At 44.8% G+C, this 24,746-nt stretch overlaps 2 protein-coding genes and 1 pseudogene across 6 annotated transcripts; all 3 read right to left on the bottom strand.

The window, feature by feature from the left end:
- Positions 1–2,024: 2,024 nt before the first annotated feature.
- LOC144953014 (uncharacterized) lies at positions 2,025–15,458 on the bottom strand. 5 transcript variants are annotated; one of them, XM_078883519.1, is made up of 4 exons: positions 15,354–15,458; positions 14,515–14,599; positions 5,253–5,366; positions 2,025–3,900 (listed from the first exon to the last, which is right to left on the bottom strand). In XM_078883519.1, the coding sequence occupies exon 4, from the start codon at positions 3,870–3,872 to the stop codon at positions 2,691–2,693; it is 1,182 nt and encodes a 393-aa protein (XP_078739645.1). In that variant the 5' UTR covers positions 3,873–3,900; positions 5,253–5,366; positions 14,515–14,599; positions 15,354–15,458; the 3' UTR covers positions 2,025–2,690. The 5 variants fall into 5 exon arrangements, with proteins under 5 accessions (XP_078739645.1, XP_078739647.1, XP_078739648.1 ...); XM_078883521.1 differs by lacking the exons at positions 14,515–14,599; positions 15,354–15,458 and adding an exon at positions 11,244–11,262; XM_078883522.1 differs by lacking the exons at positions 14,515–14,599; positions 15,354–15,458 and adding an exon at positions 10,652–11,009.
- An 862-nt stretch (positions 15,459–16,320) lies between these two features.
- LOC144953015 (uncharacterized) lies at positions 16,321–22,037 on the bottom strand. Its single transcript, XM_078883525.1, has 3 exons — positions 21,854–22,037; positions 21,338–21,418; positions 16,321–17,995 (listed from the first exon to the last, which is right to left on the bottom strand). Exon 3 carries the CDS (start codon positions 17,983–17,985, stop codon positions 16,876–16,878), a length of 1,110 nt encoding a protein of 369 aa, XP_078739651.1. The 5' UTR covers positions 17,986–17,995; positions 21,338–21,418; positions 21,854–22,037; the 3' UTR covers positions 16,321–16,875.
- Positions 22,038–22,993: 956 nt separating this feature from the next.
- On the bottom strand, positions 22,994–24,719 carry LOC144953024 (uncharacterized; annotated as a pseudogene).
- Positions 24,720–24,746: the final 27 nt, after the last annotated feature.

Genomic DNA, 24,746 nt, shown 5'->3' with positions numbered 1-24,746 from the left:
CACACACAGACAGACAAGACAGGCGGACAGACACAGACAAGAGGAACACAGAGACAGAGAAAGATAGAGACGACAGAGACAGAGAGAGACACACAGAGGCGGACAGAGATGTTGAATCGAACACACTTAACTCGCTCCATGGAAAGAGTTTCCTCGATCTTTGCCCATCCCCGGAAGTCGTTCTAGTTTATATTTATTTCAATGTGGCGTGTACATGTAAGCAATGTGGGATATCGATGTACACAGATATGAACAAGATCAGCAGACGAGACGTCTTTCATACTCATTGGTTCTTTCGGTAAAGTCACGTAGGTAGAAAAAATAAAATAAATCGCGACGTTTCGATCACAACAAGCGGTCGTCCTCAGGCGAAAACATCTAGACATTTTCGCGGCAGAAGTCACGTGAGCTACGGCACGTGACATATATAAGGTGCCCCCCCCCCCACTGTGACTTGCCCCGCTCAGCTGAGCATTGTTTTAATGCGGTGGGCTCACGCGAAATTGATTTCTGTAAGACAAAGGTACTTTGAAACCCACTGGCTATACTCTTATATAAGCACACAACTTCATCTACCTATGACGAAAGCTGCACTTTGCGTCGTTTTCATGCAGGGGGCACTGCAAACATACGCACCCCCTGTATGAACGACGGAGGCGCAGGGACAGACGTTCGATCATGTTGGAATCGATCTACGGACGGCGGTCTTCTCGCACAGCCAGCTCTATGCCGCTTTATTTCGATCCCGCAATCCCGAAAAGGTGAAACTCCGCATGGAACCAAATCCCCGGCAAGGCCATCTACTTAACGACGAAAGGAAATTTACACGAAATGTCGTTTTCAATTAAGTCTACCAGATGTAAAATGATATAAGCTTTTAATGAAGAAATACAATTATCTAATTCAAAACATAATACAATTCAACATTGTTTCATTTTCAAACTTTAAAATGGGACCATCAGGAGCTTGCGTGGATGCGTCGTTCGTGCGCAGCTTTTTTTCATGACTTTCCTGGCCCAAGGCCGTAAATGGTTCTGAGGGGCTTGCTTCAACCCATGGTTGTGAACATTCAGACGCTAATCAGCAAGGATAATTTCTAGTCCTAGTTCGACAAAATCTACGTCAACACGTAATACAAAATTATAATTCGTGTTGTAGAGAATGTACCTCCTATCCGTGTAACTTTTGAGTGGTCTGCCTTGTAACTGATGAATGATCCGAATGCGCTCCCTATTTCAAAGACAATGAGTTGCTCCAAAGAGAGATGCTTCCTGAAAACACAGAAGTACCCTTTGACCTGTATCACAAAAACAACGGGTCTCACCAGAGTGATCTGTCCAGGTTACTTCCAAAACACACACTTTGTCCTAACATCACTTAATCAATGTTTAACCCTTATAGACAAAATGTTACATGTACACACACAATCATACAAGTATTAATTCTAAATTATTGAGTCATTTTAACAAAATTTAATTACTGCACCTAATTATGCTGCATCAGGTTACATCGTATTAACAATAAGTTATTTTAAAAAATACGCATCGTCTGCTTAAGTGTATGTACATCTTCTTGGTTCTTTCGGTAAAGTCACGTAGAAGGGAAAATAATAAAAATAAAACATAATAAAATAATTCTCACAAAGTTTTGGCTACAACGCAAGCAGCCGTCCTCAGGTGAAGAATGAAACACCAATAAGCTTGGAGCGAATATTTAAGCTGGGTTGGCGGGGGAAGAAGAGCGCCTTGACAAAATAATTTGCATATCAAGAGGAATTTAGCATATGTATGGGAAATGTGTAGGAGGTGGGCGGGGGGTTTCAAAGTCATATTATGCCCGTGCATTATGCAGGATTAGCAGCATCAAAGGGAGGGGACAGGGGGTAGAATTAACAAAGGGAAGGAATGTTAAATTCCTCTTGATATGCAAATTAATTTGTCAAGGCGCTCTTCTTCCCCCTCCAACCCAGCTTAAATATACGCTCCAAGCTTGGTGGTGTTTCATTCTTTACCTGAGGACGGCTGCTTGCGTTGTAGCCGAAACGTCGTGAGAATTATCTTATTATGTTGTATCTTTATTATTTTATTATTTCCCTTCTACGTGACTTTACCGAAAGAACCAAGAAGATGAATCCCTGCAGTCACGAAAGCTTTAAATCGAAGTGAATGTACAACATAATAGTGTAATTCAAAACGAGTAGGCCATTGCATTCTGACGTCTGGGTCAAAATTGATCAAATTCTAAAACATTACCGACAAACTCCACAACTAAGATGCCACATCAACCACCGCCCCCTACTGACAGGCTCTTGTCCACATGCAGGCCGGTGCAGGGCCACCTCCTTGTGCCACACAGGGGCAGCTGCTACTTGGGGATGCTCTTCGAGTGTTTGAGACAAGATACGATACAAAACTCCAAGTTGCTGAGGCAATTAAGCAAGCACCATGTAAATGCAAATATGATTACATATCGAATGCTTGGGAACTTATTGGCTCTCACTCCTGGTTAGAGATCTACGCAACCCACAGGTCCACAAAGACTGGCCGCTCTTGCCCTGCAGGTTGAACCTAGGAATTGAGCGTTCAACTTCACATTCTTGTCATTAAAGGCCTGTGACAAAGGTGCGTCTATTGGAGCGACATAATCTCAAGCTACACATCTACCGGGTCTCCATTTGACTTTGTATTGTTTCAGAGGAAGTCCACCCACACCTCAACTTCCACAAACTGCTGGGAGTTGCCTCGCTCTGCCTCACAGTCAGAATTCTCCTCCTGCTTCACGTTGCCTCTATCAATGTGAAGGTCTGATTTTGGAGTTGAATCTTCATATTCACATTTTACCTTCACTTCTTCGCTCTTGACCATCACTTCTTCACATTTCACCTTCACCTCTTCATATTTCACCTTGATACCTTTAAAAGTGTCTAAGCTGGGATTTTCTTCCGGTTCTTGTTTAATGAGGGATGGGCTCATTACGGCACTTTGACTTTCACAAGCCGATTTCAGACTCCACTCCTTCTGGATCTTCTGATGCTTGTGTGTTCTCTGGTGTGCATGAAGATTTGATGAAAGTGCAAATGTCTTCCCGCAAGGAGTGCACCTGAAGGGTTTCTCTCCCGTGTGTGTTCTTTGGTGTGCTACAAGAGGAGATGAAAGTGCAAACGCCCTCCCACAAACACTGCACTTGAAGGGTTTCTCTCCTGTGTGTGTTCTCTGGTGGTCTACAAGAGTAGATGAGCGTGCAAACCCCTTCCCACACACACTGCACTTGAAGGGTTTCTTTGCTGTGTGTATTATCTGGTGTTTTGCAAGAGTAGATGACTGTGCAAACGCCTTCCCACACACACTGCACTTGAGAGGTTTCTCTCCTGTGTGTGTTCTCTGGTGTTCTACAAGAGTAGTTGACTGTGCAAACGCCTTCCCACACACACTGCATTTGAAGGGTTTCTCTCCTGTGTGCGTTCTCTGGTGTGCTACAAGAGCAAATGAATGTGCAAATGCCTTCCCACACACACTGCACTTGAAGGGTTTCTCTCCCGTGTGTGTTCTCTGGTGTATTGCAAGAGTAGATGACTGTGCAAACGCCTTCCCACACACACTGCACTTGAAGGGTTTCTCTCCCGTGTGTGTTCTCTGGTGTATTACAAGACGAGATGAACGTGCAAATGCCTTCCCACACACACTGCATTTGAAGGGTTTCTCTCCCGTGTGTGTTCTCTGGTGTGCTACAAGATGAGATGAAAGTGCAAACGCCTTCTCACACACACTGCACTTGAAGGGTTTCTCTCCTGTGCGAGTTCTCTGGTGCCGTGTCAAATTTCCAGTACGATCCATGCTGTATGCACCGAGCCGCGCAGAGTGCCTTTGCTCCATTAGACTAATTCTGCAGAGAAAGTGACAGCTGCAGACAGAAAAAAAATATCAACACCATCTACACGTCAGTATCGATACACAGAGGAATGCATATTTACACAGACAAACATCTATACCTATTCATATATTCATGATATAGTGAAAAAGTGTCCCAAATTCATCACACGGGCTGTTATGGCACACAATGAGAAGGCAAATGGTCACAAACATGCCTAGAAGCCCTCGTATCTTCAAAATGAATGTTAACCCAATACTCCGTGCACACAAAACGGCTGTCTGGCTACAAAAGTAATATTTATGAAAGCTAAATTCAGCTGACAAAGCAAAGGCTGTTGAAAATAATACTATTTGTTTTGATTTAAAGCTTTCGTGACTGCAGGGATTCATATTATTGGTTCTTTCGGTAAAGTCACGTAGAAGGGAAACAATAAAATAATAAAAAAAATAAAACAATAAAATTCTCACGATGTTTCAACTGCAACACAAGCAATCTTTATCAGGTGTGGAAAAAAACACACCTGATGATGATTGCTTGTTTTGAAGTCGAAACGTCGTGATAATGTAATTGTTTTATATTTTTTATTACTTTATTGTTTCCCTTCTACGTGACTTTACCGAAAGAACCAAGAATATGAATACTATTTGTGTTATGCAGAAATCAATAAATTAATGTTGAATTGCAACTTAGAGGTGTGAAGCCAGGCACAGATGTCCTTGAATGCTGGGATGAACAGTTCTGACTTCAGCTGCACATGTGCTGTGATATCATCCTGACTCCATTCTTACAAATGTTTCCAGAGGAAAACAAAAATAAACTACCGTTTTGATATAACCTCCATGCTCAATAGCGTTAATAGACTTTACTGCAAATACAAACTTCTCACTGTCACACACTCAGAGGCGGAGCCAGGATTTTCAGGTGGGGGGGGCGGGGGCAACCCCTTCAGCAATGAAAAATAATAGGAGTTGTTAGTAAGTAAGGAGTTGTTATTAAGTAAGGACTTGTCCCTTGCTTTTTATTCGACGCGTGTGATCGGCATTGCGCTCGCTGAAGGTGTTTGCCTTCAGGGAAGTCGTGTACTGTATAAGCAACTGCGCACAATTCTGTGAGTCGCTTGTAACTGCTTTGCCGTTACTTATTGCCAGTTATGGACTCGGACTGTTGTCCTCTCAACAGAGTCTCTGGCACGTAATAATATGCCACACGGTGGCAGTGGGGGTCGCAAAATGTCGATTTATCTATATAAAAGGGAAATGTGTGGATACGTGTGTCTGTCTAGTCACTAAAACTTCAAATCTAGATATAAAATAGACTTTTGTATTTTGGCGGGGGGGGGGGGGGGATGACCATGAAGTGTGTGGCGTCAACCCGCAACACACCTGATTTAAGCGCTCTGCAATACGTAGAGCTGTTAACAGCGTGCCGGGAGATTTTAGGTGGCGCTTCGCTCCTGGCCAATGAAGCCATTGGCTTCTCGGAGTTTCAATACATACCTGTGCGAAGAACGGGTACAACAGCTTAGACCACAATTTTCGGAAACCTTTTGACATCAACTATTTACCCCACACTTTCTACAACTTTTTGGACTTGTGAAAGCCTCTTATATATTTGTTGGTGGAGAAATGTACAAACAGCCCACCGGGCTTTGACAATACCTTAGTATCTGTGTATATATATGTAAGGTTTTTAAGAAATATATTTTTCACCCGGGCAAAGCCGGGTACTTCCGCTAGTCTTAAATATAAAGCAGTAAATACATCTGTTTGTTTGTGTGAAGCAGCAAAAACTCTACAATGCTGAGCTCTGGCGTCACAACTTATGCTGTCTGGAATTTCTAAGTGAATGCGACTATTTTAGGCTCGCCACGTCATTCCCTTCCTGAGTGGCCAAAATCGACCTTACGTAGAAGTGGGTTGAGGTTGAATTTCCTGGAGTGAAAACATCCGATTTAGGTAAATTGATTTGTTTCGACTTTTTTATTTCTTGCAAGCATAATTTTTCGTCAGGGTTTTCAGTGAAATAAGGGAATATGAAATTAATCCAAGACAAGAATCCAAGTCCCGGGCGAAGCTGGGTAGTGAAGCTAGTCTTATATGTAAAAAGTCTCCGCGCGCTCGCGCTTGCGGGGGATTTGGCTCTCGGACGGTGGCCTTTACGTAGAAAAAAATTTGACGAGCGACACGCCCTAAGTCCCGCGGTGGGAATAGGCTATTCCGTTTTCCCATCCGTAAACGTTAAAGTAGTTTAATTAACACATTTGTGCCGTTTCTATTATTCATTATTTACTTATTGCACGACATCGACCGTACCAACTGACGCCAATTGCGTGGGGGGGCGGACCCTACCAAGTGCTGCGCGTTCGCTCCAGCTCACGGGGGACATTTCCTTTTACGCGTTTTACAGGCAATACATACACACATAACGCTGCGGATATTTATTCACAGTGTCATGTCCTCTTGCCCCCCCCAACACGATGCGTCCAGTTTATACTGCAGACTCCGTAGATCATATTTCAGTGCTTGCATACCATTATTCTTGCACGCCCGGGGAATGCTGGGGGGAGGGGTAGTGGCCCAGCCCCTAGCCTGGCAATGTGCCAACTCTGCTGCCTCGCCAATGTAGGCCAGGACGGGGGCTACGCATGGCACAAGGCCTCAACATGGCTATGGTAAGTACAAAGTCCATTGCTTCTTACGCTAACAACTCAAGTCCATTGTTTACTATTGTTAAACACATTAGTTGACAAACATTACTATAATAATGTTTGTGTGCAGATAAGAACTCACGTTGATTGCTTATTATTATTTAAACAATACGTTGCCAGATATTGTGTGCAGATAACAACTCAGGTTCATTGTTTACCATCATGAAACAAGTTGACATGTTACAATAATTATGTTTGTGTACACAAAACTCATTTTGGATTTTTAGGTTGCTCATTTTTCCATTTTTTGCTGTCTTTTATGACGCTGCCACGGTCTACTGCTAGTCTGTGATTTGATTATTTCTTCAATAAATTTATATTGTTTCCATCGCTCACGTCACGCTATTTCCTCATACGTAGTACTGCCATACTGATAGCTGTGCCATCATCGGGGATTGCTGTGCCCGTCGATGTGTGTGTCTTTGAGTCCATATGTGTGTGCGTGTAGAGCCATGCGTGTCTTTAACTCCATGTGTGTGTCTGTCTTTTTCTAACGGACAACGCCCCATGTGTGTGTGTATGTCAAAGTGGTTATGTGTGTGTGTCAGTCCAAGTGTGCGTGTCAGTCCATTTGTGTGCGTATCAGTCGCTGTGTGTGTGTGTGTAAGTCCATGTGTGTGCGTCTTAGTCCATATGTGTGTAAGTACATGTGTGTTTACGTCAATGTGCGTGTGAGTCCACGTATTGCTGTGTGAGTCGGTGTGTGTGTGAGTCACTGTATGTGTGTACATCCATATATGTGTGTGTGTATCTTAAGTGCATGTCTATGTGTGTGTGAGTCCATATGTGTGTGTCTGTAAGTCGATGTGTTTGTGTGAGTCGATATGTGTGTGTCTCAGTCCATGTGCATGTTAGTCGGTGTAACTCCATTTCTTTGCATGTCTGTAGGTCCATGTGTGCATCTTAGTCCATGCGTGTGCTTTATTGACCTGCTCAAGGCCTATGATACCATCAGTAGGCCTGGCCTCTGGGTTGCTCTTTGTGCTTTCCGAGTCCCTGACCCACTAATCACCATCCTTAAGGACCTTCATGATGGCGAGCCGCCCCACGTCTAAATACGTGGTCGTGAGTCAGAGCCATTCCCTTTCCACCTTGGGGTGCAACAGGGATGTCCTCTGGCTCCCACATTATTTTACATATATTTGGACCACGTAGTTCGTCAAGCCTTCAATGCCTGTACCGGAAGAATTCCCATCTGCTACAGAAACAATGGGAGGCTGATCGATGCCCGGGTGCGGTCAAGGGATGGCACTCTATTGTTCAACCACGTTATGTATGCCGATGATCTGCTAATTGCAACTCACTCGGAGGAGGAGTTCGAGGTGCTGCTGCTGAACCTGGAGCTTGCCACCAAGAGGTGGGGGCCTTACCATCAGCCCCACCAAAACTAAGCACCTGCCTGGCTATTTTGTACCATTGGACACTCCACCCCCACAACTCCCAATTGGTGATGGGGCAGTTGTGGAGACAGTGGAGAATTTCCCATATCTTGCCAGTGTGCTAATGACCGGATCCGGTTTAACAGCAAAGGTCTCACTCTGAATCAGTCGAGCTGCATTATCTTTTCATTGGCTGCGTAACACTGTGTGGAAGCTACCTGGTCTATCCCTCCGTACGAAGCTTCAGGTCTTCTCGGCCACGGTCATTCCTTCCCTTCTCGATGCTTGCGAAACTTGGACCCCCTAATGGAACATCTTCGCCGATTATACACATTTAGGATGGCCTGCCTACGATCCATCCTGGGTTTAACCAGGCTGCATTGTGTGAGGAGCTCACAAATCCTTGAAAGATGTGGACAAAGTCCCATCGGTGACCTCCAGCAGGCAAGGCTGCGTTGCCCGAGTCATGTAGCCCGTATGGCCAGCCACCGCATGCCTAAACAGCTTTTGTTCGACCGGATCGAGGGGGCTAAACGGGCGCGGCACGGGCTGGAGAAGACATGGAGTGATCTGGTACAGGATGACTTGGAGCTGAGTCCACTTGCGGATGACTGGTACCAACGGTGTCAAGATCGGCCTCTGGAGCAGGCTCCTGAAGGACGCTACTGGGCAGTTGGAATCAGTCACCCTCCAACAACAACGGAGGGCGGAGGAGTGACGCTCACAACAACGAGCGGAGCGCCGGGTGGCCAAAGCACAGAAAGTTGCCACAGTAGGGGCCACAGGTGGTGCATCAGCCAGTCGTCTCAGTCAGTCGATCTGTGCCATCTGGGTTTGCCCCCTGACCTCCTGCCAGCGGGCGTTCGACACTTTATGCACATAGCCTGGCACAAGCATTGTCGTGACGTCACCGCCACTTAGTGGTGAATGGCGGTTTTTGTTCAGTCTATGTATGTATGTGTGAGTCGATTTGTGCGTGTAACTCTGTGTGTGAGTCGATTTGCGTGTGTAACTACATGTGTCTGCCTTTTTCGCCCGGGCAACGCCGGGTACTAACCGCGAGTACAATGATAATACTATGTAACACAATTTTTGTTCCTGCGTACAAAGTGTTATTTTTTTTATTGCTTATGCCTAAAAAGTATAGAAAATCGCTATTATTCCCCACAAACTTTGCTTTTGTGACCAGGACTTTATGTGAACGAAAAGACACAAATTTATCATTGAAAATAGGTAAATTTCAAAATATCACTGTCCTCGTCACAAAAGCAAAGTTTGTGGAGAATAATAGCATTTCCTGTACTTTTGAGGTATATGCAATTTGGAAATAACACTACCCAGGAACAAAAATGTTTTTTTGTTACACAGTGTAATAACTACGCCACCGCTCCCCACATAAATAAACTCTTACAGATGTAGTGACATTGCGGGATGTCACTGTGTAGTGCCGGCTCTAGAGAGGCACGGCGTGCGGTGTAACGACATCGCGGATACCATTATGGTGAGTGTAGTACTGGCCCTAGAGAGGCTTGGTGAGCGCTGATTGATATCGCCGGATGGCACCACGCTTGGCGTGTAGTGCCGGCCCTACAGGATAGGGTGTGGGAGTGCCAGCCGTAGGAATGAGGTTACTAAAGGCCATGGCACTCTTGTTGACCTAGAGGACACGTGACCAGTTAAGTCTACAAAGGGGCCCAAAGTGGGGGCTAGGGGTGGTCACGTGGTCGGGGTCCAGATCCTGCTCGAGGATTCTGAAAGGTGGTCGTGGCCAAGGGCGGAGCCAGCCACACCACAAAAAATATAAGCCGGGTCCCCCAGAGGAACCGGCGTTGTTGTTCAACCTGAAGAAACGTTCGTCTATGTTCCACCAAGTCTACAACATGTGGAACTGGACCCGAGCTGTGGTCCCGGTCCGTAGTAGCTCGTTACGTTGTAATTAGTGCAGTTAGTCTGGTGGTCACCACCACAGGTTGTTATTCTGTTAAGGGGCAGTTACCCCGTGTGTTGGTGTTAAATAAATGTGTTGCCTCCAAGTGTACGTCTGCGACTCAGTTGAACTCACTACACATACATTTCACATGAATGCCATGTAAGTGTGGATCACTTGTCAGCAGGTCATTGGAATGATCCAGGTGTCAAGGGATGAATGACTGAGATGTTTGACAGATGCACCAGCAGTGCTTCACACTGTCTTGCTGCATTTTAGGCACCCGGCGTTCCACCCATTCATGTGAGCGTTGCTCCTCCGATCTCACTGTTGTTGCAGAGCAAATATCTCCAACTGCCACGCAGCATATATCACGGGCCTCCTCCACAGAGGCTGATCATGACACTCCTGGTACCAGTCATCAGCGGGTGTGACCAACTTCACATCCTCCAATCTCTTCTCAAGCCAATGCCATGCCTGTTCAGCTCGTAACACCTGGACTAACAGAAGATGCTTGAGCATGCTGTCTGTTTATGCGGGATTCATGACCCAACCAATGCAGCTTGGCCTCCCAAAGAAACTCGCTGATTATGTTCTGTACTGATATTTTAGGGATCTGTAAGGTTCTAATACAATCTTGTTTGGTTCAATAGAGGGGATCATAGGCTGGCCAGTCTTAATTATAAGCCAGAACAGACGGTCCTTTAAGTAAGTTAATATTTTGCATCCACAGAGAAAGGAGTAATATCTGTGGCCAAGAAGACTCACAGCTTTGTTCGTTCGTTTATTTCTAAATCCTCTTGTCTTGGTGAGGGTTGTAGCGGCAGCACATTTAGTAGGGCAGTCCAGACTTCCCTTTCCCTGGCGACAGACTCTGGATCTTCCTGGGGAATTCCCAGGCATTCACAAATCAGCCAAGAGACATATTCCCACCAGCGTGTACTTGCCTGGGCCCCGGGGACTTCCCTCAGTGGGACGTGCCCGATAGAGTTCCAGGGGCAGTCTATTGGGGGGCCTCGTTACAGATATTGTATATTGATATCACTCGTGGAATGAGGCCTGGTGGCTCGGTGACCCACGTAACCCATTTGGACCCAGCCTGGAATGGCTACGTGGCACCGTCCTGTGCGCCCACCATCCACAGTACGAAGAGTGAGAGGCGGGTGCGTTGCCAGTATGGCAGGGAGAGGGATGGTCTCAGACAGACTAGACCTTGGTGATGGACACTCACAGCTTTGTATGGCGCAAAAGTCCAGGCAGCTTCCACACAGTGTTACACAGTCTAATGAAAGAATGCTGCTAGACAAATTTAAAGTGAGACTTTGGCTGCCAAACCAGAGCTGGTCGTGAACACATTAACCAGGCATGGGAGATCCTCCACCACATGTAGAACTGCCGGATTACTCTTTGGTTCTTTCGGTTAAGTCACGTCTAAAGATAAAATAATAAATTAAATAATAGCATATTACGACGTTTCGATTGCAACACAAGCAATCATCATCAGGCATAAAAGAAATAGCAACAAAAATCTAACTAGAAAACTATAGACAGACATACATGCAGACAGACATCACAAGGACACACAGAGAGAGAACACATATCGGCACAAAGAGAGAGGTCGTTTCTGTGACAGGGCCTTAAATATAGAGAGGGGGGCGGGGGCGGAGAGAGGGAGGGGGCAGAGAAAAAATTAGCATGTCAATGAGTGGACGACAACGTGATGCTGCAAGTAAGATGACGACGCGGCACGACACGCAAGCTTGAAAATCAGGAGAAAGACACACTAAAATTAAATAACCTAGTAAAATATCGAAATGTAATGTAATGCAACACAGAGAGTCGGTCAACACACAATTAACGCATAGCCCGGTTGATTACGTATTTCAAAGATTGCTAAGTTAGAATTTAAGTGTGAAAATTCCAAAGAGAGGACCCAGGCAGAGAGAACAGACAGCGGTAAGCAAGATGACGACGTGGTACGGTACGCAAGCTTGAAAATTAGGAGAAAGGCACACTAAAATTAAATAACCTAGTAAAATATCGAAATGTAATGTAATGCAACACAGAGAGTCGGTCAACACACAATTAACGCATAGCCCGGTTGATTACATATTTCAAAGATTGCTAAGTTAGAATTTAAGTGTGAAAATTCCAAAGAGAGGACCCAGGCAGAGAGAACAGACAGCGGTAAGCAAGATGACGACGTGGTACGGTACGCAAGCTTGAAAATTAGGAGAACGGCACACTAAAATTAAATAACCTAGTAAAATATCGAAATGTAATGTAATGCAACACAGAGTCGGTCAACACACAATTAACGCATAGCCCGGTTGATTACGTATTTCAAAGATTGCTAAGTTCGAATTTAAGTATGAAAATTCCAAAGAGAGGACACAGGCAGAGAGAACAAATAGCCAGAGAGAGAAAAAAGATAAGCTTAAAACTTCCCCGTAGAACAGACAGCGGTAAGCAAGATGACGACGTGGTACGGTACGCAAGCTCCAAATATAAGATTAAACCACTTCTACGGGGAAGTTTAAAGCTTATCTTTTTTCTCTCTCTCTGGCTATTTGTTCTCTCTGCCTGTGTCCTCTCTTTGGAATTTTCACACTTAAATTCGAACTTAGCAATCTTTGAAATACGTAATCAACCGGGCTATGCGTTAATTGTGTGTTGACCGACTCTGTGTTGCATTACATTACATTTCGATATTTTACTAGGTTATTTAATTTTAGTGTGTCTTTCTCCTGATTTTCAAGCTTGCGTGCCGTGCCGCGTCGTCATCTTACTTGCAGCATCACGTTGTCGTCCACTCATTGATATGCTAATTTTTCTCTGCCCCCTCCCTCTCTCCGCCCCCGCCCCCCTCTCTATATTTAAGGCCCCGTCACAGAAACGACCTCTCTCTTTGTGCCGATATGTGTTCTCTCTCTGTGTGTCCTTGTGATGTCTGTCTGCTTGTATGTCTGTCTATAGTTTTCTAGTTAGATTTTTGTTGCTCTTTCTTTTATGCCTGATGATGATTGCTTGTGTTGCAATCGAAACGTCGTAATATGCTATTATTTAATTTATTATTTTATCTTTAGACGTGACTTAACCGAAAGAACCAAAGAATAATTCCTGCAGTCACGAAAGCTCCAAAATTAAGATTGCCTGATTACTCATGGAGAGTTGAGCAGGTACAGTGTTGTATGACATGAAATTCCCATGCAGGTGATTTATTTTGGTGGAACATACGCAAGGCCACCTTTCATGATGGAATTATCCAGGCACAAAACAAGATTATCTAACCCCATCTCATTAAGTAGCCATTTCCAGATGATCAGCAGATATAACATGGTTGACCAAGGAACGATCCCTTAACTATAACCAGGCATCGATGCGCATATCATTTTAACCGTAACCAATGCTATTTATTTCTATGGCCATTGAGAGCTTCTCAAACAACATAATTATTTAAGATGCTCTGTAATGTAATGCATGGGGCCAGAGTGAATTTTTGTCACAAGCCAAGTTGAACAGGAAATGATTCCGACTCCTGGTCACGCAGCTTTAGACGGGCTTTCCCAAAATCATAAAAATCATCAAAGAATGTGAGTAGAGGCAGAGATGTAAAAAACAAAGAACCCAAAGCCCCAAGCCTATATATGGTACTATATGCCTTAATTACATCAATAAAGCAGAGATATAGTTTCTGCTGAAAATCGGCACTCCTCAGCCCCTTGAATATAGAGGTTACGATCTGGGAAAGTGCCTCACAAAGCCAAAAGTGCGATATTCAATACTTAAGCCTTACCTAAATAATGGCATGAGGTAAAAGGAAAATAAAAAAACTAAACAATTAAAATGAACATTGAGAAACCATACACAAGACAAAATATGGGAAAAATCTATATAAATAAAGCAAACTTTGTGCATATGAACGTTTTTTTGGGAACCAAATTGTGCCAACACCACCAGATGGCAAAAATCCAACATTGTCCATCCTGAAGCTCTCCAAGGGAAACGTATTTAAAAGCTGTCCTCATGAAACAAACAAGCCCCGCTATTGTATAACACAACCACAAAACCGTGACAATATACACATTTACAGCTTTCTTTGGCAGAATTAAATTATTCTAATAAAGCCAGCATGGCAAGACATTACTTTTAATGTTTGATTACCGAGACCTGAGCTAAGTCGGGAAACGTAGTTATTACTGGATACTATACTTCCGATAAAGTTTGTGCCTGAGTGGGGAGCGGTAGTGCAACGGTTAGCGTGCTGCGCTATTAACCCAACGAGCCGATTTCTATTCCCACAGAGCCAAGCCACAACATGTGGCTGTCGTCTGATGAAGCTGGTTGGAAATAGTTTCAAAACGTTGTACTCAAGATTGTAAATGTTGTGGCTTGGCTCTTCAACACACCGATGTGCTGTACTAGTACACTACACTATACACTACTATACACTACACACTACTATACACTACACTATACACTACAGTATTATACACTACACATTAGTGCTGTACTAGTGACGCACTGGCCACGTTCTGTTTACGTGACAAACCCCTTACTAATTGGCTGTGTCGGGTGGTGGCGGGGTGCACGACGCATTAATTTATTTACGCGATCTAACACAAACAAACCTGTATTATGGCTGTATATTTGGAGTTTGCGTGTCCCTCTCTCTCCGTGGTCGCGTGGATTACCCTCTGGATCCTGCGGTTTTCCCTGCACATTTAGAGTCAACATCACCACGCGTTTAGAGTATTTGACCGATAAACATTTCCACACGTTAAATTTCGATTTAAAGCTTTCGTGACTGCAGGGATTCATCTTCTTGGTTCTTTCGGTAAAGTCACGTAGAAGGGAAGTAATAAAATAATCAAAATAAAACATAATAATTATAATAATTCTCACGACGTTTCGACCACAACGCAAGCACCCGTCCCTCAGGTGAAAACCAGGTCTGTCGACACCTGGTTTTCACCTGAGGACGGCTGCTTGCGTTGTGGCCGAAACGTCGTGAGAATTATTTTCTTAAGTTTTATTTTTATTATTGTATTACTTCCCTTATACGTGACTTTACCGAAAGAACCAAGACGATTTCCACACGTTGATAAGCCCACAGTGTTGTGGGCAGGTCGCTACTGAAAACGAGCGGTGTAGCTCAAGTGGCCTATGCCTGGTAAAATAAAAAAAAAACGTAGAAATTTTGAAAGTAAAAACAAAGTTTCAAAGTAGTGAGCCAGGTGAAGACAAATTCAACTTAAGCAGAGAATTAAAGCAAATGCAATCAGGCGAGGGCAGGAGGCAAGGCCCCGCATGGCTAGGCCCCGCTTTGTAATGTTCCAACCTGGACATCGATTCCATACTCGCTGCTACTCAATTGATATCCCTACGAGGGAGAAGGAGCGAGGCTCTACCTGGGTTCACAACAACAACCACCACCACCACAACAACCACCACGATGTAAACTTCTCACCTCGGATCTCAGTGAGCGGGCGTGCGCGAAGCAGAAGCGACCTGGTAACTCGTGACGTCATGCGGCAGCAGGTGACATGACGTCACTTGCGGGGTTCACACAATCTCCTCCCCCAACGAGCAGCAGGGCAACTGAATACAGTATATTATAGTAATAGGTTTTTACCCTTTTAAACTGGTACAAAACTGACACCTTTATACAAGGCATCATGTTTGCAATAACCACAACACAAGTAGTCAAAAATGCAAACAAAAAAAGCAACTCTGATAATGATAATATGCACCGTCCTTGAAGTTGATTGGTCCACACCCGTGACGCCTTTCTGTGATACTGCAGTGTTTGAGTAGTACGCCTTCTGGTGTCATCTGGTTCTATGGCTCCCTCTCTTGAACAGAGACCCATTGGGTGCGTGAGCTCAACAACAACGTGAACATTGTGTGTGGACACTGTTTGTTGGCGCAGTCGGGGGCACAGGTGGTGCATTGGCCAGTCATCTAAGTCAGTCGACCCATAACACCTGGATGTGCCCCGTGCACATAGCCTGGCACAAGCGCCGTGGTGACGTCACCGCCACTTAGCGGCGAATGGCGGTTGTTGTTAGTGTGTATACACTGTGCGTGTACAGACTGTTTGTATACTGTGCGGGTAAACTGTGTGTACGCTGTGTATATGGTGTGTGTAGACCTTGTGGGAACACTGCGTGTGTACAGTGTGTGGGTTGTCTGGATCAGTCGGGCGGCATTATCTTTTCATCGGCTGCGCTATGCTGTGTGGAAGCTACCTGGTCTGTCGCTCCGCATGAAGCTTCGGTTCTTCTCGGCCAGTTTTGCCCTCCCTTCTGTAGGCATGTGAAACGTGGACCCCTCTAAATGGAACATCTGCGCCAGTTAGTAACATTCAGGCTGTCATGGCTACACTCAGATTGAGGGAAGCCAAGTGGTAGCACATTCTCTATTTATTTCAGAGGTTCAAGGTTCAAATCCGACAGGTACGTCTGGCTACTCCAGTAACATTTAACAAAATATGCACCGTCTGCTTAACAGTGGATGTAAAACATACGATTGTGTCATTCAAAACGCATAGGTCATTGCATGTTGGTGTCATGGTCAATATTTGGGCAATTTCAAACATGATCCAGAAATTACATAATGAAGATTACGCATCAATCATCACCCCCTACTGACAGACTCATGCCCACATGCAGGTGACAGCAGTGTCACCTTATGACAGAGGCAGCTGCCACTTGAAGGTGCTCTTCGAGTGTTTGTGATGAGATATGAAACTGAGTTGCTGAGGCAATTAAGCAAGCACCATATCAATGCAAATATAAATATAACAGTGGAATACTTGGAAGCTTATTGGCTCTTGCTCCTGATTATTGATCTACCCAACCCACAGGTCAACAAAAACTCGCCGTTCTTACTCTGCAGGTTGAACCCAGGAATTCAGTGTTCAAATTCACGTTCTTTTCATTAAAGGCCTGTGACAAAGGTGCGTCTATTGGAGCTTCATTGTCTCAAGCCTACCCATCCAACGGGTCTCCATTTGACTTTGTATTGTCTAAGAAGTCCACCCACACCTCCACTTCCACAAACTGCTGGGAGTTGCCTAGCTCTGCCGCGCAGTCAGAATTCTCCTCCTGCTTCACGTTGCCTCCATCGATGTAAAGGTACGATTTTTGAGTTGAATCTTCATCTTCCCAATTTACCGTCACTTCTTCGCTTTTCACCATCACTTTCTCACATTTCACCTTCATCTCTTCGCTCTTCATCCTTTCTTCACATTTCACCTTCGCCTCTTCACATTTCACCTTGATACCTTTAGAAGTGTCCAAGCTGGGATTCACTTCTGGTTTCATGAGGGATGGGCTCACTGCAGCACTTTGACTTTCACAAGCCGATTTCAGACTCCATTTCTTGGGGATCTTTTGATGCTTGTGTGTCCTCTGGTGATGTTTAAGAATTGATGACTGTGCAAACGCCTTCCCACACAGAGTGCAACTGAAGGGTTTCTCTCCCGTGTGTGTTCTCTGGTGTGATTGAAGAGTTGGTGATTGTGCAAATGCCTTGTCACACACAGTGCACTTGAAGGGTTTCTCTCCCGTGTGTGTTCTCTGGTGTAATTTAAGATGTTGTGAATTTGCAAACGCCTTCACACACAGAGTGCAACTGAAGGGTTTCTCTCTTGTGTGTGTTCTCTGGTGTCTATGAAGACATGATGACCGTGCAAATTCCTTGTCACACACAGTGCACTTGAAGGGTTTCTCTCCCGTGTGTGTTCTCTGGTGTAATTTAAGATGTTGTGAATTTGCAAACGCATTCCCACACAGAGTGCAACTGAAGGGTTTCTCTCCCGTGTGTGTTCTCTGATGTAATACAAGAGAAGATGACCGTGAAAACACCTTCGCGCACAGACTGCACTTGAAGGGTTTTTCTCCTGTGTGTGTTCTCCGGTGTGTTTTAAGAGCAGATGAATATGAAAATGCCTTCCCACACACACTGCACTTGAAGGGTTTCTCTCCTGTGTGAGTTCTCTGGTGCTGTATCAGATGTCCAACATGATCCATGCTGTATGCACACTGGTTGCATTGTTGCCTTTTTGTACCGAGCTGCGCTGAGTGCCTTTGCTCCATCAAACCAATTCTGCAGAGGAAGTGTCAGAGGAAGCGTCAGCTGCAGACAGAAAAAAATTATATCCAGACCATCTACGTCAATATCGAGGCACAAAAGAATGCATATATACAGTCACACATGACTTGCACGTCTATACTCATTCATATATTCATGATAAGAGTGAAAAAGATTCCCAAATTCATCACATGGGCACACAATGAGACGGCAAATGGTCAGCCTGGAAGCCCTAGTATCTTGAAAATGACTGTTAACCTAAAACTCCAAGCACACAATTTCGGTTGTCTGGCTACAAAAGGAATATTTATGAAAGCAAAATGCAGCTAACGTAGCAAAGGGTGTTGAAAATAATACTATTTGTATTATGCAGAAATGCATAAATTAATGTTCAATCACAACTTAAAGGTGTGAAGCCAGGCTCAGATTTCCTTGAATGCTGGGATGAACAGATCTAACATCAGCTGCATGTGCTGTGTTAATTTCCTGTTTCCATTCTCGTAAAAAGTTCCGGAGGAAAACAAAAATAAACTATTGTTTTGATTTAACCTCAGAGTTCAATCGAGTTAATATACTTTACTGCAAATACAAACTTGACACTGTAACACACACTGGCATGGTAAAAAGGTGGTGTGTTCAGAACCATGCCTGGCCACCTTCATATGCTCCGTATTAATGCTTCCCCACAATAAGTCACGAATCAATCACGTTTGTTGTCGGCGATAATCAAACTTTAATTGTAATAACACTATGTAACACAATATTTGTTCCTGGGTACTAAGTGTTATTTTTTTTATTGTTATGCCTAAGAGTCTAGAAAATGGCTATTATTCCCCACAAACTTTGCTTTTGTGACCAGAATTGTACGTGAACGAAAATAACAAATTCACCTGTTTTCTCATTGAAAAGAGGTACATTTCTAAATATCAATGTCCTGGTCACAAAAGCAAAGTTTGTGGGGAATAATAGCCATTTTTTGTACTTTAGAGGCAAAAGCAATTAGGAAATAACACATACTAACCAGGAACAAAACATATTTATTGTTACACAGTGGAATAACTGCGCCAACGCTCCCCACATAGATAACCTTTTACATACACATATATTTCACATGAATGCCATGTAAGTGTGGATCACTTGTCAGCATGGTCATGGGAATGATCCAGGTGTCAAGGGATGACTGACTGAGATGATTAACAGACGCACCAGCTGGGCTTCCTGCTGTCTTGCTGCATTTCAGGCACCCAGCGTTCCACCCATTCATGTGAGCGTTGTTACTCCAACCTCATTGTTGTTGCAGAGCAAATATCTCCAACTGCCCTGCAGCATACGTCACGGGCCTCTTCGAGAGGCCGATCTTGACAGCAGGTCTGATCAACTCCACATCCTCCAATCTCTTCTCTAGCCAATGCCATGCCCGTTTAGCCTGTAACATCTGGACTAACAAAAGATGATTGTGCATGCTGTCTGTTCATGCGAAATTCATGACCCAACCAATGCAGCCTCCCCTGCCAAAGTCTCAGATTATATTCTGTACTGATATTTTAGGGATCGATAAAGTTGTAATACACTCTTGTTTGGTTCAATAGAGGGGATCATAGGCAGGCCAGCCTTAATTAAAAGCCAGCACAGACAGTCCTTAAAATAAGTTCATATTTTGCATCCACAGAGAAAGGAGTAATGTCTGTGGCCAAGAAGACTCACAGCTTTATTCGTTCATTTATTTCTAAATCCTCTTGTCTTGGTGAGGTTTGTGGTGGCAGCACATTCAGTAGGGCAGTCCAGACCTCCCTTTCCCTTGCGACGGACGAGCTCTTCCTGGGGAATTCCCAGGCGTTCCCAAAGCCAACCAAGCGACGTATTCCCACCAGATTGTCTGGGGCCAGGCTCCTGGGACGTCCCCCAGTGGGACGTGCCTGGTAGAGTTCCAGGGACAGTCTATTAGGGGGCATCCTTACAGATATTATATATTGATATCACTCATGGAACGATGCCTGGTGGCTAGGTGACCCACGTTACCCATTTGGGCTCAACCTGGAAAGGCTGCGTGGCACCGTCCTGTGCACCCACCATCCACAGGACGAAGGGTGAGAGGCGGGTGTGATGCCAACATGACAGGGAGAGGGGATGGTCTCAGACAGACTAGACCTTGGCGATGGACACTCACAGCTTTGTATGGAGCAAAAGTCCAGGCAGCTTTCACAGTGTTACACAGTCTAATGAAAGAATGCTGCTAGACAAATTGAAAGTGAGATTTTGGCTGTCAAACCAGAGCTGGTCGTGAACACATTAACCATGCATGGGAGCTCCTCCACCACTTGCAGAACTGCCTGATTACTCATGGAGAGTTGAGCAGGTACAGTGTTGTATGACATGAAATTCCCCGACAGGTGATTTATTTTGGTGGAACATACGCAAGGTCACCTTTCATGATGGAATTATCCAGGCACAGAACAAGATTATCTAACCCGATCTCATTGAGTCGCCATTTCCAGATCATCAGCAGATATAACATGGTTGACCAGGGAACGATCCCTTAACTATAACCAGGCATCGATGCGCGTATCATTTTAACTGTAACGAATGCAATTATTTATATGGCTATTGTGAGCTTCTCAAACTACATAATTAATGAAGATGCTATGTAATGTAATGCATGGGGGCAGAGTGAATTTCTGTCACAAGCCAAATTGAACAGAAAATGGCTCCAACTCCGGGTCACGCAGCTTTAGACGGGCTTGCCCAAAATCATAAAAATCGTCAATGAATGTGAGCAGAGTCAGAGACATAAAAAACAAAGAACAACCCAAAGCCCCAAGCCTCGATATGGTACGATAGACCTTAATTACATAAAAAAGCAGAGACATTACTCTTAATGTTTGATTATTGAGACCTGAGCTAAGCAGGGTAACTTAGTTATTGCTGGATAAATACTATACTTCCGATGAAGTTTGTGCGTGAGTGGGGAGCAGTAGTGCAACGGTTAGCGAGCTGCGCTATGAACCCAGCGAGCCGATTTCTATTCCCACAGAGCCAAGCCACAACATTTGGCTGTCGTCTGATGAAGCTGGTTGGAATTAGTGTCAAAACCTTGTACTCAGATAGTAAATGTTGTGGCTTGGCTCTCCAACACACCGATATGCTGTACTAGTACACTACACTATACACCACTATACACTACACTATACACTACCATACACTACACTATACATTACTACACACTACACTACACACTAGTGCTGTACTAGTGACGCATTGGCCACGTTCTGTTTACGTGACAAACCTCTTACTAATTGGCTGTGTCGGGTGGTGGCGGGGTTAACGGCACATTATTTACGCGATCTCACACAAACAAACCTGTATTATGGCTGTATATTTGGAGTTTGCGTGTCCCTCTCCGTGGTCGCGTGGATTCTCCTCTGGATCCTGCGGTTTTCCCTGCACATTTAGAGTCAACATCACCACGCGTTTAGAGTATTTGACCGATAAACATTCCACAAGTTGATAAGCCCACTGTGTTGTGGGCAGCTCGCTTCTGAAAACGAGCGGTGTAGCTCAAGTGGGCTATGCCTGGTAAAATAAAATAGTAGAAATATTTAAAGTAAAACAAAGTTTCAAAGTAGTGAGCCAGGTGAAGACAAATTAAACTTAAGCAGAGAATTAAAGCAAATGCAATCAGGCGAGGGCAGGAGGCAAGGCCCCGCATGGCTAGGCCCCGCTTTGTAATGTTCCAACCTGGACATCGATTCCATACTCGCTGCTACTCAATTGATATCCCTACGAGGGAGAAGGAGCGAGGCTCTACCTGGGTTCACAACAACAACAACAATCACCACAACAACAACAACGACCACCACGATGTAAACTTCTCACCTCGGATCTCAGTGAGCTAGTGTGCGCGGAGCAGCAGCTACCCGGTAACTCGTGACGTCATGCGGCAGCAGGAGGTGACATGACGTCATTTGCGGGGTTCACAATTCTCTCACCCCAAGGAGCAGCAGGGTAACTGAATAAATTATGTTAATGAGAAGGACCCATGTTAGGTGATGGTGCTTGGCTGCTGACCCCGTCCCATATAAGCATTGTACTGGAACGGAAATCGGTAGACGTGACGTCACGCTCAAAATCCCGGTGGGGGGGGGGGGTAAATACCTCGGTGACATGACGCCACTAGTAGGGGACACCTCCCCCTCGCATATCATGCCGAGTTAATGAGGGGTGACGTCAGAGAGCGAGATCAGGGTTAGAGTTCAAGTTTATTTAGATTCCATTTCTGTGGCTCCCTCTCTTGAACAGAAACCCATTGGGTGCGTGAGCTCAACAACAACGTGAACATTGTGTGTGGACACTGTTTGTTGGCGCAGTCGGGGGCACAGGTGGCGCATTGGCCAGTCATTTAAGTCAGTCGACCCATGACACCTGGATCTGCCCCGTGCACATAGCCTGGCACAAGCACCGTGGTGACGTCACCGCCACTTAGTGGCGAATGGCGGTTGTTACTGTGTGTATACACTGTGCGTGTACAGACTGTATACTGTGTGGATAAACTGTGTGTACGCTGTGTACATGGTGTGTGTAGACCTTGTGGGTACACTGCGTGGGTACACTGCGTGTGTACAGTGTGTGGGTGGTCAGAATCAGTCGGGCGGCATTCTTTTCATCGGCTACGCTATGCTGTGTGGAAGCTACCTGGTCTGTCGCTCCGCATGAAGCTTCGGTTCTTCTCGGCCAGTTTTGCCCTCCCTTCTGTAGGCATGTGAAACGTGGACCCCTCTAAATGGAACATCTGCGCCAGTTAGAAACATTCAGGCTGTCATGCCTACACTCAGATTGAGGGAATCCAAGTAGAAGCACATTCTCTATTTATTGCAGAGGTTCAAGGTTCAAATCCGACAGGCACGTCTGGCTACTCCAGTAACATTTAACAAAATATGCACCGTCTGCTTAACAGTGGATGTAAAACATACGATTGTGTCATTCAAAACGCATATGTCTATGCATGTTGGTGTCATGGTCAATATTTGGGCAATTTCAAACATGATCCAGAAATTACATAATGAAGATTACACATCAATCATCACCCCCGACTGACAGACTCATGCCCACATGCAGGTGACAGCAGTGTCACCTTATGACACAGAGGCAGCTGCCACTTGAAGGTGCTCTTCGAGTGTTTGTGATGAGATATGAAACTGAGTTGCTGAGGCAATTAAGCAAGCACCATATCAATGCAAATATAAATATAACAGTGGAATACTTGGAAGCTTATTGGCTCTTGCTCCTGAGTATTGATCTACCCAACCCACAGGTCAACAAATACTCGCCGCTCTTACTCTGCAGGTTGAACCCAGGAATTCAGTGTTCAAATTCACGTTCTTTTCATTAAAGGCCTGTGACAAAGGTGCATCTATTGGAGCTTCATTATCTCAAGCCTACCCATCCAACGGGTCTCCATTTGACTTTGTATTGTCTAAGAAGTCCACCCACACCTCCACTTCCACAAACTGCTGGGAGTTGCCTAGCTCTGCCTCGCTGTCAGAATTCTACTCCTGCTTCACGTTGCCTCCATTGATGTAAAGGTACGATTTTTTAGTTGAATCTTCATCTTCCCAGTTTACCGTCACTTTATCGCTTTTCACCATCACTTTCTCACATTTCACCTTCATCTCTTCGCTCTTCATCCTTTCTTCACATTTCACCTTGATACCTTTAGAAGTGTCCAAGCTGGGATTCACTTCTGGTTTCATGATGGATGGGCTCACTGCAGCACTTTGACTTTCACAAGCCTATTTCAGACTCCATTTCTTGGGGATCTTTTGATGCTTGTGTGTCCTCTGGTGATGTTTAAGAATTGATGACTGTGCAAACGCCTTCCCACACAGAGTGCAACTGAAGGGTTTCTCTCCCGTGTGTGTTCTCTGGTGTGATTGAAGAGTTGGTGATTGTGCAAATGCCTTGTCACACACAGTGCACTTGAAGGGTTTCTCTCCCGTGTGTGTTCTCTGGTGTAATTTAAGATGTTGTGAATTTGCAAACGCCTTCACACACAGAGGGCAACTGAAGGGTTTCTCTCTTGTGTGTGTTCTCTGGTGTCTATGAAGACATGATGACCATGCAAATTCCTTGTCACACACAGTGCACTTGAAGGGTTTCTCTCCCGTGTGTTCTCTGGTGTAATTTAAGATGTTGTGAATTTGCAAACGCCTTCCCACACAGAGTGCAACTGAAGGGTTTCTCTCCCGTGTGTGTTCTCTGATGTAATACAAGAGAAGATGACCGTGAAAACACCTTCGCGCACAGACTGCACTTGAAGGGTTTTTCTCCTGTGTGTGTTCTTCGGTGTGTTTTAAGAGCAGATGAATATGAAAATGCCTTCCCACACACACTGCACTTGAAGGGTTTCTCTCCTGTGTGAGTTCTCTGGTGCTGTATCAGATGTCCAACATGATCCGTGCTGTATGCACACTGGTTGCATTGTTGCCTTTTTGTACCGAGCTGCGCTGAGTGCCTATGCTCCATCAAACCAATTCTGCAGAGGAAGTGTCAGAGGAACCGTCAGCTGCAGACAGAAAAAAATTATATCCAGACCATCTACGTCAATATCGAGGCACAAAAGAATGCATATATACACAGTCACACATGACTTGCACGTCTATACTCATTCATATATTCATAAGAGTGAAAAAGATTCCCAAATTCATCACATGGGCACACAATGAGAGAGCAAATGGTCAGCCTGGAAGCCCTAGTATCTCATGAAATTGAG

Source organism: Lampetra fluviatilis, chromosome 71, assembly GCF_964198595.1.
Source record: "Lampetra fluviatilis chromosome 71, kcLamFluv1.1, whole genome shotgun sequence".
Classification (NCBI taxonomy): domain Eukaryota; kingdom Metazoa; phylum Chordata; class Hyperoartia; order Petromyzontiformes; family Petromyzontidae; genus Lampetra; species Lampetra fluviatilis.
This window is presented reverse-complemented; position numbering and strand designations above follow the sequence as displayed.

What these genes read in the sequence shown, in the direction of transcription:
- LOC144953015 (XM_078883525.1), bottom strand. Translation starts at nt 17,985, where the DNA reads ATGGAGCAAAGGCACTCAGCGCAGCTCGGTACAAAAAGGCAACAATGC.
- LOC144953014 (XM_078883519.1), bottom strand. Translation starts at nt 3,872, where the DNA reads ATGGAGCAAAGGCACTCTGCGCGGCTCGGTGCATACAGCATGGATCGT.